Raw genomic sequence first — 14,910 nt, forward strand, 5'->3', positions numbered from 1 at the left:
AAATTATCCAGAAGCCTCTACATGGTGAAGGAAAGATTAGGGAACCAGGCAGGTTATTTACTGGTACTAGGTGTATTTTGGAAATTTCCTAAAGAGTTGTTACCTCTGGGGGTGAGGGTACTCCCTACTGCCATGCAGGCCTCAATTTCCAAATGGTTCAGTCAAAAGACTGGATTTAGAGGATTAGAATTCCAAGAAATCCAAAGGTTCAGGAACAGAGGCGGCCAGGGCAGGGCTCCAGACAGCTCTATGTAGACCAGGCCCTGGAGGAGAGTTGAAGGTTATGTGTTGTTTCCACATTGACCTAAAGCAATGGAGACTGGCTTAGACTCTTACTGCTATTCAATCCTTCCTTTAAAGGGCCAGTGTCCTCTTTTGATGAAGGCTCCCACAGAACTGACTAGGAAGGGTCATTCAATGGCTTAGGGCCAAAGTCCTTTTGGTTGTACACATGAGCTGGTGTGTTCTCAAGTGGGTATATAGCAAAGGGTTAAATACATGAGCTTTGCTCTCAGGACTGGGATTGAAATCTGAGTCTTACTATTTCTATCTGGGTAAACCTGGTTGAGTTTCTTATCCTCTGAGCATGAGTCATTCTGTTTTTGAGATGGTCTCACTCTGCTGTCCAGGCTGGAGTGCAGTGGTGCGATCACGGCTTCCTGCAGCCTCGACCTGCTGGGCTCTGAGCATCAGTTTTGTTACTTCTACACACCTTGTAGTGTTCTTTTATTGGGTGGGGGTAGGGGGTGACATAGGATAATGCAGGGGAAGCCTTGGCACAGTGCGTGACTCAGTGAGTGGAAGATGCTATTTTGGACAGACCCCTGAGCTTCCCAGAAAGCTTTCAGACTCTCTTGAGGACATTGTGTGCCATGGGATGATCCTTGGAACCAAGGCACTCATATTAGCATCATATATAATACAAAATAACTAAGTAGAAACGTCTGGCCATTCCCTCATATTCTGAGAGTCTTCTGTTTGTTTGCACTGTGTGGCCATGAGGCCTTTGTTCTGGTGTGATGATGTTGGCACTTGGGGTAGATGCCAGTGGAAGAACTCAGTCATTTGACTTAAAAGGGGGAGTAGGGGACAGGGAGGAAGAGGGGAAAGCTCGGCAGTAGGAAAATGGGTGGAGAGGAATATGGAGGGAGAGTTGGACTGATGCCGGAAGAAGTAGAAGTCTTGTGTCGATGTTGAAAAGCAGTATTTCCAGAAAGTTCTGCCTTGTCATAGGTGGGGTTGTCGTCTTTCATACCCACAAGAAATCTTCCGTAAAGGTCTGTACTACTCTTCATGGCTTTGAAGTAGGTTTTGTGCTTTAAGAAAGTGTTCTGGATGCATAGAGATGTTGAGATAGGACAGTAAGGCAAGAGGACAGTGGCTGAATCTTTTTCTTACCTATATCTGATGTGATTCCTTCACGCTAACCTCCTGCTGGATCTGCAGAGCTGGAAGGGGAATTTGATGGTGGGTGCTTTGGGTGGAGAGGGTGCTGTGGGAGCAGTGGGTACAAGCTGGTAACAACCAGCTCCTACAAGACACAAACTCCATCCAGGACTGTATTTCCGGGTTCTTCTTCCTCATGGCTTGAATCAAGAGGGGAACATAAGGGGTCAATGATTTGACCCACAGTGAACTCAGTAGTAAGCACCAAGCCTGTTGAAATGCTTTGCATGTATTTCTTTCCCCTTTCCGGCTGGATGGTCCATTGGCACCCATCACTTCTCTGCTGTCTCCTAAGCTAGAAACCTGGGATCCATATATCCTAGATACATAGATAGGTTATCTAGAATAGTAAGGGCTTGTAATCCTAGGCCCTTACTACTCCTCTATCAAGAATGGGCAGGTGTGTTGTCTTTAGCAAATGTTAGTCACATGAGTGTCCATAGTGGTCTCAGGCATTCCCGTGAAGCTTCTATGCTACAGGCAGGCCTGGGGGCAAGTGTGCAGGTACCAGCCTGGAGTCTGGGGCTGGGAGGACCTGCTGGGCACTGGGTTTTACTGGGGTAGTGCTGAGGTCCAAGGTTGAATCTGGGACTCGCTTCCCTCTCTTCCCCCCATGCAGAGGGTGTTCCGATGTGTGCTGCGCTGCCTGCGGCTGAGGGACGGGTCGGCACAGGTCCTGTGAACATGTCCTCCCTGCCCTCTCCAATGCATCTTTTCTTAATATTTGCATGCAACACCCAGGTGCTGTCATCTCTCACATGGTTTTCTTAGCGCTTAGGGTATTTTCATGCACGGATAGTTGAAGATGTTTCCATGGGGGGACAAGCACTGAAAGTCCTCCTCCAGTATCTCGCAGCTGTCCTGTTGCAGCATGCTGCACGTATTAACTCACGGAATCTTCCTATCAACTCTACAAGGTGGATGCTATTACTATCTCTACCTCAACCAGGGAACTGAGACAGAGGTGGGTACGTTGCCAAGGTCACAAAGCTGCTAAGTGTCAGAAGCCAGACAGTCTGGCTCCAGAACAAGGTGTACAGACTCAGCCTGAGCCTGCAGGCCCGAGTTTCAATTCACAACCCCTCAAAAACTTGATATATGACTTGGGTGAGTACGAATGTCTCTGGACCCCATTTTCCTAGTCTATCACATGAGAGTAGCATAGGTGACTTGTCAGCTGCTTTCCTGCAGCCTACCCAATTCAGTGATTTCTATTCCTTAACAACACTGGGTGATCGCTTTACTGTCACCCACCATACTGTCCTCAATCCCACCTCTGCCACTAGCCCTGCCACTTCCTTCCCTGCCCCCAACTGCCTGAGCTGCTGCTCCGTGACCTTGTTAGATAACCTTGTGTATCAGTGTCCACATCTGCAATATCAGGGAAATACTTATCCCCTAGAGATCCCAGCTCTTCTGTTCCGTTAGAATTTCATAGGACAAGATGAAAATAGAGGCAGTCACCTGCAGCATAGACATCTTTTGAGTATACAGAGATTTTTTTTTTTTTTTTGAGACAGGGTCTTGCTATCGCCCAGGCTGGGGTACAGTGGTGTGATCTTGGCTCATTGCAACCTCTGCCACCCAGGTTCAAGCAATTCTCAGCCACTTGATTAGCCAGGACTATTGGCATGCAGCACCATGCCCGGCTAATTTTTGTATTTTCAGTAGGGAAGGGGTTTCACCATGTTGGCCACGCTGGTCTCAAACTCTTGGCCTCAAGTGATCCGCCCACCTTGGCCTCCCAAAGTGCTGGTGGGATTACAGGTGTGAGCCACCACACTCGGCCTGAGTATATAGAGATTGTTGGAATCTTTGACAGAATGACTTTGGGCCTGCATTTCTTCAGTTAGCCTCTCCCATTCTCCCAGATCTGGACATCACTCATTGTCAAGAAGGCCTCCCCAGAAGCCCAGGAAAAACGTTCAGCTTAAACAAACAAACAAAAAAACCCGTTCAGCTTAAACATGGAAATCAAGAAAACATCCAAGGCCATTAGAAATGCTTTTATTTATAAAAGAACTACTTAAATATAAACATCTCTACATAGAAACACTCTTCACAAAAGGACTCTTGCATTACTGCCTTCTGACCACGACCAGCAGAGACACTGTGGATGTAAGGACTCCACGGTGTCTCCCGACTCCCAGGATTTTAAGGCTAAATGTACACTTGGAGGAACAGGGGCTGTAAGGCTATTTCTTCCCTTTCTTTTAGAAGACAAATTTCATGGTTTCCCATTCCAAGATAGGCTTCATAGCTGGGGAAGATCTTAAGATTCTTGGTCTAAGGGGTAAGCAAATATCTTCCTGAGACTGGGAGGTATGATCCGGCACTTGGGAATCTGGCTTTGAATGTCATCTCTGAAGCATGGAAGTTAGTGGTGAAAAAATCTTATTTCCAAGTCTAGGATAAGCTACTTCTGGAATGGCTTATCCCAATTCAAGTAAATCACAGGTGTTATGTTGTCTGCATCTATGGATGTAACTAAACAGTCATTAGGGTGCTTGGATGAAGAAGAAAGACATCCAGTCTTCCACTAGGCTCAACTGGTTTCAGCTCAAAGCAGAACTAATACTTTTAATGGAATGGCTGGAGCTCTCATACTGTTACTCTAGGAAAATCTATCAATTATTGAGTCCAGGGCAGGGGGGCCACCAGACATCACAGACTGTGTAAAGACCATCAAAAAGGTGTCATTGAGGTTGGGTTATGGTGGCTCACACCTGTAATCTCAGCAGGGAGGCGGGAGGGTTGCTTGAGCCCAGGCGTTTAAGACCAGCCTGGGCAACATAGCAAGACCCCATCTCAGAAAAAAAAGGGGGGCAGTGATTGTACCTAACAACGGAAGAGAATCTTTCAGATGAAGGGTCAACAGAAAATAAAGACCCTAAACACTTCTAAAAGTAGAACGCAGTTGAATTTTGCATAACTAATCTGGGAATGGAGTAAAAGAAACAAGGTTACAGAAGGTAGTGCTTTAGGGACTTTAGAAATTAGGGGCAGTATGTATGAGAATGTGTGCTGGACACTGGAGGTGTCCCAGGAGCTTTGAAGCACTAGGTTTGGTTCAATCCCGACAAACTCCCAGCCATGTGCAAGCACTGCCTCACGGGGTGCCCAGAGCCATGAATTCTTTTCATCTGAGTTGGCATCCGGTCAGCTGAGCATGGAACATGGGGCCACCCCAAACGCCGTACAGCACAACCATTACCAACACTGTCTATTGCTAGAGCACAGCTTCCTGCATACATAGGACACTGGGCTTCTGACTGCAAGTTTCTCCTTTCCAAAAGCCAGCTCCAAGACTTGTCTCTCTTCTCATAGTCACTAAGTCATTTGCAAAGCCCCAGGGTCCATTTCAAATTCTAGAGATTCTAGTGAGCATCAAGGTTTACAACCCAATCGAGGAGAACAAGATCTGTGGTGTGCTCCACCATGCCATAGTTAAGCAACGCAGACAGGGCCTGTGTCTCAGGAGCAGGCGCCCTCTCGGTGGGCCGCCAGAACCCTCGGCGGACTGAAAGCAAAGGCAGCAAGGCTGGGTGGCAGGCAACGTGGGCTCAGGTGTACTCGGTTTTGCGGATATAATTGGAGGGAACGTAGCCCTTCTTCCCGTTAACCTCAGCTAACCACCACTCTGTATTTCCTGTAACATCTTTAAACTCGAGGATCTTGAGTTTCTGATTGGCTGACACGCTCAGCTCATTTGGGTTTCGTGCCTTGAAGGTGTAGACAGCAAAATAGACCTGTGTGAGGGAGAGAGAGAAAATGGGAAATTGCTGGGAGCAATGCCATCCAACAGCTTCGTGCGGTGTTGGGGAGGGTTCCACATCCACATGCCCACATGTGGCTACTGAGCCCCTGAAATATGGCCAGTGAGACAGAGGAACTGAATTTTTAATCTTATTTAATTTGAACTAAAATAAATTTAAATAGGTACATATGGATGACGGCTACCATAATAGGGATGACTAAAAGAAAACACCAATTTGGCCGGGCGCAGCGGCTCACGCCTGCAATCCCAGCACTCTGGGAGGCCGAGATGGGTGGATCACCTGAAGTTGGGAATTTAAGACCAGCCTGGCCAACATGGTGAAACCCCACCTTACTAAAAATACAAAAATTAGCCGCGCGTGGTGGCACACACTTCTAATCCCAGCTACTCACGAGGCTGAGGCAGGAGAATTGCTCCAACCCAGGATGCAGAGGTTGCAGTGAGCCAAGATCGCGCCACTGGACTCCGGACCCTGGGCGACAGAGTGAGACTCTGTCTTGGAACAAACACCAATTTGGGAGGCTGAGGGCAGATCACTAGAGGTCAGGAGTTTCAGACCAGCTGGTCAACATGGTGTGAAACCCCATTTCTACCAAAAACACGAAAAATAAGCATGATGGTGAACACCTGTGATCCCAGCTACTCCAGAGGTTGTGGCAGGAGAATTGCCTGAACCCAGCAGGCAGAGGTTGCACCACTGCACTCCAGCCTGGGCAACAGAGCAAGACTCCATTTTAAAAAAACTACCTTTTCAGTCTTTTAGAATTGTTTTAAAGGGTGGAAGACGAGCATACTCTTTCATACCTCCAACACAAATTATGAAAAAGAAAAACCAGAAAACCACAACCAGCTTCAAAGAAAAGTTGATCTTTAGATGCCACAAACAAAGATCTCATGATCTAATGCCCATGGAAGGGAGGAGCTCAGGGAGGAGGAGAAGCCATGAGGCCCATGGGGGCCAGAGGGAGGGACACGTGCCCCAAGGGCTGGAGCTTTAGGACCTGGTCAGGGACTGGAGCTGAGACTACAACTACATTCCCTGCTCGAACTCAATCTAAGAAAGGTCCTTCTTTTCCCTTTGATGTGTCTATAATAACTGTCTGCTTGGTAGGCCCAGAATGGGGATGTTTGACCCGGGAAGTAGGTAGTAAGAGAAATCACCAGAAAAACGAGCATGCACAAAGCTCGGCTATGGCACTGAGGAATGTGCTATGGGAAGCCTGAACTGAGAAAGTGGGTAAAAACTGGACTCTTAGAATCCAGACAGTGGCAGAGGCAGCACCTCTACAACCCAGGACACGACTGGGCCTTCCCATGAGGGCAAATCCTTCTGGAGATGAGCTCGCAGACAAACCTGACAGTCAACACAGGAAGATGCTCCACTGAAGAGCGAGCAAAGGCAACAAAGGGTGCAGCAAAGACTCTGCAGCTGTGAATCTGAAAATGGCTTTAAAGCATACAGGTTAGTTCAAGATATGGCCAGGTGTGGGTGGCTCATGCCTGTAATCCCAGCAAGTTGGGAGGCCAAGGCAGGCAGCGAGGTCAGGAGATCGAGACCATCCTGGCCAACACAGGGAAACCCTGTCTCTAATAAAGTAGTCCCAGCTACTCAGGAAGCTGAGGCAGGAGAATCGCTTGAACCTGGGAGGTGGAGGTTGCAGTGAGCTGAGATTGCGCCACTGCACTCCAGCCTGGGCGACAGAGCAAGACTCTGTCTCAAAAAAAAAAAAAAAAAAAAACCCCAAAACGTTTGAGATACAAAGCCTACAATCAAACTCATAAACGGGAACAGGCCATTACAAAGAGAATAGGAAAAACTGGGGCTGGGCACAATGGCTCACGCCTGTAATCCCAGCACTTTGGGAGGCTGAGGTGGGCGGATCACTTGAGGCTAGCAGTTCCAGACCAGCCTGGCCAACATGGTGAAGACTGTCTCTACTGAAAATACAAAAATTAGCTGGGTGTGTTGGTGTACACCCGTAATCCCAGCTACTCAGGAAGCTGAGGCATGAGAAATGAGAATTGCTTGAACTTGAGAGGTGGAGGTTGCAGTGAGCTGAGATCATGCATTCCATCCTGGGTGACAAACTCCTCAAAAAAAAAAAAAAAAAAAGTATGGTTACTTGAATCAAAAACCAAACAAGTGGATTAAATGGATGTTATACAACTGAAGAATTAGTGAACTGGAAGAATAATGAAGTTGTCATTATGGCACCTTTTAAACACCCAGTGACACAGAGGGGTCCAGGAATAGCCTGTGAAGTATCAGCAGGGGAAGGTGCTCAGAAGGCTCTGATGGCAGAGATTCCTTGTGTGCTTGAAAGGTGTGTCTGTGAGCTCATGTCAGATCACCCCTAGGCCTCAGGCAAGCCGCTTCTGCCTCACCCCCGCTGGTACCCACAACACATCTGCTGCCGCCTGTGCCACAGTGGCAGGCTGCTTACGCGCTCACCTGGTTGCCTTCTGCCTCACTGCCGTCTGGCTCTGTACTTCTGTCTTCCGGAGCCTGGGCTGTTCTTGCACATCCTTTGACGAGGTCTTGACTTTGCCCATTTCGTCCTGGTACGGAGTAGCCAACTATTTCTGGATGCCTGAAGTTCCGGTAGCTCCTCGGCGTGGCAGTGGGTTGGTTTACGTCTCTAGCTACATCTGCAGAGTCCCCTGACCTTGGCTGGGAGGTAGAGTCTGGGTCCGAAGGGCATCTGGAAGGACTACTCTCTGAATTACTCGGATTTAGGGATGCACTGAGAGTTCCTTGGTCACATTCCTTTGGCGGAGGAGATGCATCTTGAGGCTGCTTCTGGCAAGACCCCGAGGTAAAGGATACAGCCATGCTGCTGGGGTTGAAGGTCAGGGTGCTGCCGCTGTTCTGGCGTGGGAACCTGGGGGAGGAGCTGCCGTGCTCAGACTCTGTGGAGGAGTGGCTACCCACGGAGGCATCGGAGTGGCTGCGGCGAGGATTGTAGGGCTTTAGGAAGGAGCTGTACACGAAGCCTTTGGTGACTACAAAGGAAACAGGAAATATAAACAAGAACTCTTAGCAGAAGGCTGGACAGACAGAGGGAGCATTGAGAGAAAAAAAACTGATCTAGGTTATTCATCTGTAAAATGAAGAGTAAAACAAAAACTCAAAAGCCAGGCCAATAGTGAGAGACACAAAATAAAATGCCTAGTGACAAAGCGGCTTGGAACAGTCCCAGGATGTGATGTGTGTAGGTAGAGATGAAGAGCCGCAGCTGCCTGCCGGTTCATTCATGTTCACAACCTCACAACAGATGCATGCTCAGGAGGCCCATGGCCAACTGAGAAGACAGCAATGAAAACAATCCATGTCTGGGAACCGGCATGGGAAGAGAATGTCATAGGACACTGAGATCATGCCTAAGAGGAAGGCTTGATTAAGTCTATGTTCAAATACAGCAAGTGTGGAAAAGACCGAGTTAAGAACCAGCCTCGGCCGCGCACGGGAGCTCATGCCTGTAATCCTAGCTCTTTGGGAAGCTGAGATGAAAGGATTGCTTGAGCCCAGTTCCCTGGTCAACACAGCGAGACTTCATCTCTATTTGAAACAAAACAAACTGGGTACACAGTGGCTCATACCTGTAATCCAGGCACTTTGGGTGGCTGAGGAGGGCAGATCACCAGAGGTCAGGAGTTCACAACCAGCCTGGCCAACATGGTGAAGCCCCGTCTCTATTAAAAATACGAAAATATTAGCCGGGTGTGGTGGTGCGCGCCTGTAATCCCAGCTACTCAGGAGGCTAAGGCAGGAGAATTGCTTGAACCCAGGAGCCAGAGGTTGCAGTGAGCCAAGACCACGCCATTGCACTCCAACCTGGGCAACAAGAACGAAACTCCGTCTCAAAAAAAAAAAAAAAAAAAAAAAAAAGCCTCAGCTCAAGAAGCCCCTCCATAGACCTCCCTGCCCTCTTTCCCACCAGGACACGTGAATCCTTTGCTCTGAGAGTCTGGATATACTGGAAGAATGTTCTAATGTAGGAAACTGTTTGTTAGAATATACACGTAACGTGTACTGCACATGGTTCACTTTAATAAATTGCCCAAGATGATGACCAAGGGGGCTTTCGGCTAAAACTCAAGTATAAACTAGGGATTGCGTGAGCATCCACGTGACAATTGTTCATAACACTGTCAAGGCACAGGCCCAGAGTATGTAGCCTCCACGAGAACAATGGCCATCGCTCTACTGATCTTTGATGCATTTCCTGTACCTGACAGCTGATCTGAATACTGTGGCTTCCTGCTACCACTTCTCAAGTTTGAGTAGATAAAAACTGAAGGATGGAGCAGTTTCTTAAACAGCTTGGGACTTTAGGTCCATCTGTCTCTGACCCCAGCAGTAGCTGTCACCTGATGTCACCCTAACAGGCTCCATCCTCTGTCCTTCCTGTCCCACTTTTAATCTCTCGTTCTGGGTAAGCAGAAGTGGGGAGAAAAAAAATCCACAAGATGCTTTTAAAGAAACCAAGAAATGTGACATTTTTCAGTTCTGGGTGGTGAATACATAGATGTCTGTCTAGATAGGGACCACAATCCCTACCTAAAATGCTTAGGGCCAGATATGTTTTGGAATTCAGATTCTTTTTAATTCTGGGAAGGTAGTCAAGTACCTATACTATATATTTTGTAAAACCCCCCAGCAGGGTCAGCACCCCGTAATCAATTCTGTTAATGAATATTCAGAATGAGATCCTGTCATTTGTGGCCACATGGTTGAACCTGGAGGACATGTTAAGTGAAATGAGCCAGGCGCAGAAAGACAAATACCATATAATCTCATTCACGTGGAATCTAGACAAGTTGATCTCATAGAGGTTGAGAGTAGAATGCTAGATACCAGAGGCTGGGGGTGGTGGAGGGGGAGGTGAGTCTGGGGAGAGGCTGCTCAACAGGTACAAAGTTAGGAGAAATAAGCTCTGGTGTTCTATTGCACAGTAAGGTTACTATAGCTAATGATAATGTATATTTCAAGATGGCTAGAAGCCAAGGATTCTGAATGACATCTCTGCAAAAAAAATGACAAGTTTATAGCCTGGGCAACACAGGGAGACTGTCTCTACTAAAATAAAATTAACTGGGCATGGTCATGCATGCCTCTGGTCCCAGCTACTCAGGAGGCCGAGACAGGAGGATTGCTTGAGCCTGGGAGGTGGAGGCTGCAGTGAGCCAAGATTGTGCCACTACAATCCAGCCTGGGTGACAAAGCTAGACCCTATCTCAAAATTATCGCACCGTACCCCATAGATATGAACAAGTATGTGTCAGTTATAAACTAAAACTTAAAGTATCTCACATAATTGCAAATAGGAAAGTTCTGATGTTTTTGTGTCATTCATGTTGGAGCTGTAGTCATCCATCCATGATGTGAGCAACCTCTTGGCTGAATCAGATTGCAATCAAGCATTTAAAAAAAAATAAGGCCAGGTGCCGTGGCTCATGCTTGTAATCCTGGCACTTTGGAAGGTCAAGGCGGGATGGATCACCTGAGGTTAGGAGTTGGAGACCAGCCTGGTCAACATGGTGAAACCCCGTCTCTACAAAAAATACAAAAAGTTAGCCAGGTGTGGTGGTGCATGCTACTTGTGAGGCTGAGGCAGGAGAATCACTTGAAGGCAGAGGTTGCAGTGAGCTAAGATCGTGCTGCTGCACTCTAGCCTGGGTGACAGAGCTAGACCCTGTCTTAAAAAATAATAAAAATGAAAAATACATACACATGACTATTCACACCAAAAGGGATGTTACAATTATAAATAGTCTCAAATCACCTTCATTCAGGTTTTGGCAAAAGTGTTCTGAAAAAAATCCTTGTTTTTTAGAGCTTTTTGGATTTTGGAAAAAGGGATTACAGATCAGTATTATCCCTTGTATACTTACTTAAATTCTGTAAATCACTCTCCCTCCAAAAAAGTTGTAAGCTGTTTTTAAAGTAATTCCCTAAATAGTCATGAGGTAAAACTGTCATGGGGAGAAGAAAGCAAATGAAATCCCACAGGTTTTTAATTTCCACAAGACAAATTCATGGAAACTGGAAGAGGTGCTGGGTGCGGTGGTCACACCTATAATCCCAGCATTTTAGGAGGTCCAGGCAGGAGGATGGCTTGAACCTAGAAGTTGGAGACCAGCCTGGACAACATGGCAAGACGTAATATCTATAAAATTATTAAAAAATTAGCTGGGCATGATGGCATACCTGTAGTCCCAGCTAGGACAGGAGGATCCCTTGAACCCAGGAGTAATAAGCTATGATTGTGCCATTGCACTCCAGCCTGGACAACAGAGCAAGACTGCCACACACAAAAAAAAAATTTTTTTGAAAAGAGGGCAGCTTATTTTGTGGCATACTGGGAACAGGCTAAGAAGGAACAGGATTCCGTGAGGCAGGACTTCCTGCCTGTAAGTGCTGTAAGATATGGCAAGAGCTTGCATGATAAGCAACAGTGTCTCCTCTGGAATTTGTCAAAACAAAAAGAGGTTTTGTTTCAGTAATGATCTTCACTCTCTAGAGAAGGTTAAGGTTATTTTTCAGGTTATTTTTCCCCTTAATCAAAGATACTTTTTGTTTTTTTTTCCTGGCCTAGTCCGGATTCGGGTGCAGCCAAAACTACTATTTTTTTTTTTTCCAGTTACAATCCTCTGCTGCTTAAAATTCTTACCTCCATTGTCAATCAGCCAGCGGTTCTGACTGCCCATGGGGTCTTTTTTCTTAATCACACCCACCAGGTCACCTTCCAAAAGTGAGACATCCAAGTCTTGAGCAGCATTGAAGTTCCGTTCTGCCTGGAAGAGTTTTTCAGGGGGATACCTGGCCAGAAGGGAGGCCCGGAGTTCTTCTGACTGTAGCATGTAACTTGGCTGAAAGGTAAGACGTTAACAAAAATCTCTCAGTGGCCACTACCCCAGCAGCCATATTTCATCCCAACATGTGGCCAGTCTCAGAAATGAGGCAGGGACAGTCAGTCACTGCCCATCTCACTCCCATCAGATGTTTTTGTGATGAAGCCAGCCCATGTGGCTAGGTAAAAATCAAGAGCCCTTAGGCAATGTTTGATGCCTTTATAGTTAAGAAAATTTAACACACACCTATTCTTACATTTGTTTTCTTGTGACAAACGTGATTAAAATACCACTTAAAAAAATCAAAATATCTAAGTGATATTAGTAGGTCTTCTTGTATTTTGTTAGGGACATTCTCGGTTAGGTTCATCTATCTTGACTTCCCCACCTGTGAAAGCAAGGAAGTCATAAGAAAAAAGATAATAATAAATTCAGGCTGGGCATGGTGGCTCACACCTGTAATCCCAGCACTTTGGGAGGCCAAGGTGGGAAGATCACTTGAGGCCAGGACTTGGAGACCAGTCTGGTCAACATAGTGAAACCCTGTCTCTACTAAAAATACAATACAGGCATGGTAACGCATGCCTGTAATCCCAGCTACTCAAGAGGCTGAGGCAGGAGAATCACTTGAACCTGGGAGGGTGGAGGATGCAGTGAGCCAAGATCAGACCACTGCATTCCAGCCTGGGTGACAGAGCAAGGCTCTGTCTCAAAAAATCATAATTCTCCCTTTTAAGGTAATATAAATTAATGTCTATGGGATCATATGGGGCAAAAATATTGTAAGCAAAGATATATTAGCAGTCCTCTAGCTGGTGTGCCTTATGCTAATTTTTAAAATATGGAAGAACTGAGGTTAAAAAAGACTAACTCCAGGTAAAAAAGGCAGCCAACCATTAACTGTTTAGCTGTATTACTTTTATGAATACACGATAAAAAAATAGGCCTGGCAGAATTAATATACCCTTAAATCAGTTTCCTGAATTAATTCATTGGTTCATTAATACTGGGTTAATCCGGCCCCCCCCCCCCCCAAAAAAGCCTGGGCATGGTGGCTCATGCCTGTAATCCCAGCACTTTGGGAGGCTGAGGCGGACAGATCACAAGGTCAAGAGATCGAGACCACCCTGGCCAACATGGTAAAACCCCATCTCTACTAAAAAATACAAAAATTAGCTGGGCGTAGTGGCGTGTGCCTGTAGTCCCAGCTACTTGGGAGGCTGAAGCAGGAGAATTCACTTGAACCCAGAAGGCGCAGGTTGTAGTGAGCCGAGATCACACCACTGCACTCCAGCCTGGCAACAGAATGAAACTCTGTCTCAAAAAAAAAAAAAAACGGTGAATGCATGAGCCCATGATGGGTGAGAATGCAACACTATTCTCCATTTATTATGAAATACAGAAACTCCAATAGTGGGATCTGGGCCTGGGGGCCTGGCTGCAGGGTTCCCACTCTTTACCCCGAGGCGGGGCTGCTGCTCTCAGTTCCCTACTCACCAGGCCCAGGAGTGGCTTTCGAGCAGACTGGCGGTCAATGGTTTTCCTCTCAAACGGCTTCTTGGTAGCTGGAAGAGACTCCGGGAAGAAGGTAAAAACCTGGAGTTGCTGCAGAACTCTGCTGTGCTCTTCGTGGAAGATGGCAATAAGGTTTCCCTCTCTGCCAGCCACTTTGAGTAACTGGAGTCCATGGGAAGAGCAGAGATAGAGAAAAGAAGAAAACACAATAAAAGATCCCAGAGAAAAGAAGAAAACACGATGAAAGATCCCGGACTGACAAGTCTCCTTAGAACCACTGGAAGCTAAAGTTCAGCTGCAGCTCACTCTCTGAGCTACCGACACAGCAGCCTGATGCAAGACACAAGTTCTCCAGGGCACTGCCTGCGGGCCAGGTTGGCTGGCTCTTCTGGGAACTGCTCAAGAGGGAAAAGGATGTTTCAGAAGCCACAGGCTTCATGACACCATCAAGGGATTAAGATTTCCTGAGGGATGAACTAGTGACACGTTCAGTTTATCTAATTCAGATAATTTTTCAAACCATGCTACCATTTTTCCCAGAAAAATACCAGGCAAAGGCCATAGATGACCATCCCACTGAACGGGTAAGAAACTCACCGAAAGCAGTGGCTTTAATTGCTCCAGAGCCTGGTGCACAAAGTCACAGTGGGCTTCAGCGTAGCCATGGACACAGTTGGTGAAGAGGCCCTGGGCGTACTGGTGGAACTTGGGCAGCTCATCCAGCAGCTGCGCATTCAGGGCCTCATAGTTGTTCCGGGCCGACTGCAGCTCCTCCAGGGTCTTCTTGTCCTTTAGCTTCTCTGCCCGTTCTGTACAGTTATAGAAGTCCAGGAGCTTGTCAAAGCGTTTCTGTACCAGCTTATGGGGCCCTGTAAACATGCTCAGTAACTGATTTAAGGGGGAGATGACAAGCCGCTCTGTCCTCTCCTTCTGTAGGGACAAGAAAGGCACATTGCTCAGCTGGACAGCATCCCACATTTGTGATTATCCAAGTCACTCTTAAGGCTGACTTTATTGTGTCCTGAACCACCTACTTCATTTCTAGTACACAAGCTAAACCCATACAGATATACAACAGTATTCTACTAACCCATCACTAGCCTCTACTTAAATACTCCACAAGACTTCTCACTAGATATCTTCAATTCCCACATCAAGGAGTATGTAAAATATACCAATCTCACTTGACCTCCTTGAGGTGATAAATGCTAAGCTGCACACTGATATGATGTGTGCATTAGAAACCAGCCGTGAAGTTTACCTGGTAACATTTATTATGTGTACATGTCTACATAGCTTGAATTTAACTCCAGAGT

General features: G+C 46.7%; 1 protein-coding gene across 5 annotated transcripts in view; it reads right to left on the reverse strand.

The window, feature by feature from the left end:
* Nucleotides 1-3,437: 3,437 nt before the first annotated feature.
* Nucleotides 3,438-14,910, reverse strand: part of DNMBP (dynamin binding protein) — a 135,369-nt gene continuing 123,896 nt past the window's right edge. For 4 of the 5 annotated variants that reach the window (XM_016962390.4, XM_016962391.4, XM_063817620.1 and 1 more), the window contains 5 exons: nt 14,192-14,524; nt 13,577-13,756; nt 11,899-12,097; nt 7,677-8,227; nt 3,438-5,195 (listed from right to left, as the gene is read on the reverse strand). In XM_016962390.4, the coding sequence (XP_016817879.4) occupies nt 5,010-5,195; nt 7,677-8,227; nt 11,899-12,097; nt 13,577-13,756; nt 14,192-14,524 (1,449 nt within the window). In that variant the 3' untranslated portion in view covers nt 3,438-5,009. 5 annotated transcript variants of the gene reach the window in all.

This window comes from Pan troglodytes, chromosome 8 (genome assembly GCF_028858775.2).
Source record: "Pan troglodytes isolate AG18354 chromosome 8, NHGRI_mPanTro3-v2.0_pri, whole genome shotgun sequence".
NCBI lineage: Eukaryota > Metazoa > Chordata > Mammalia > Primates > Hominidae > Pan > Pan troglodytes.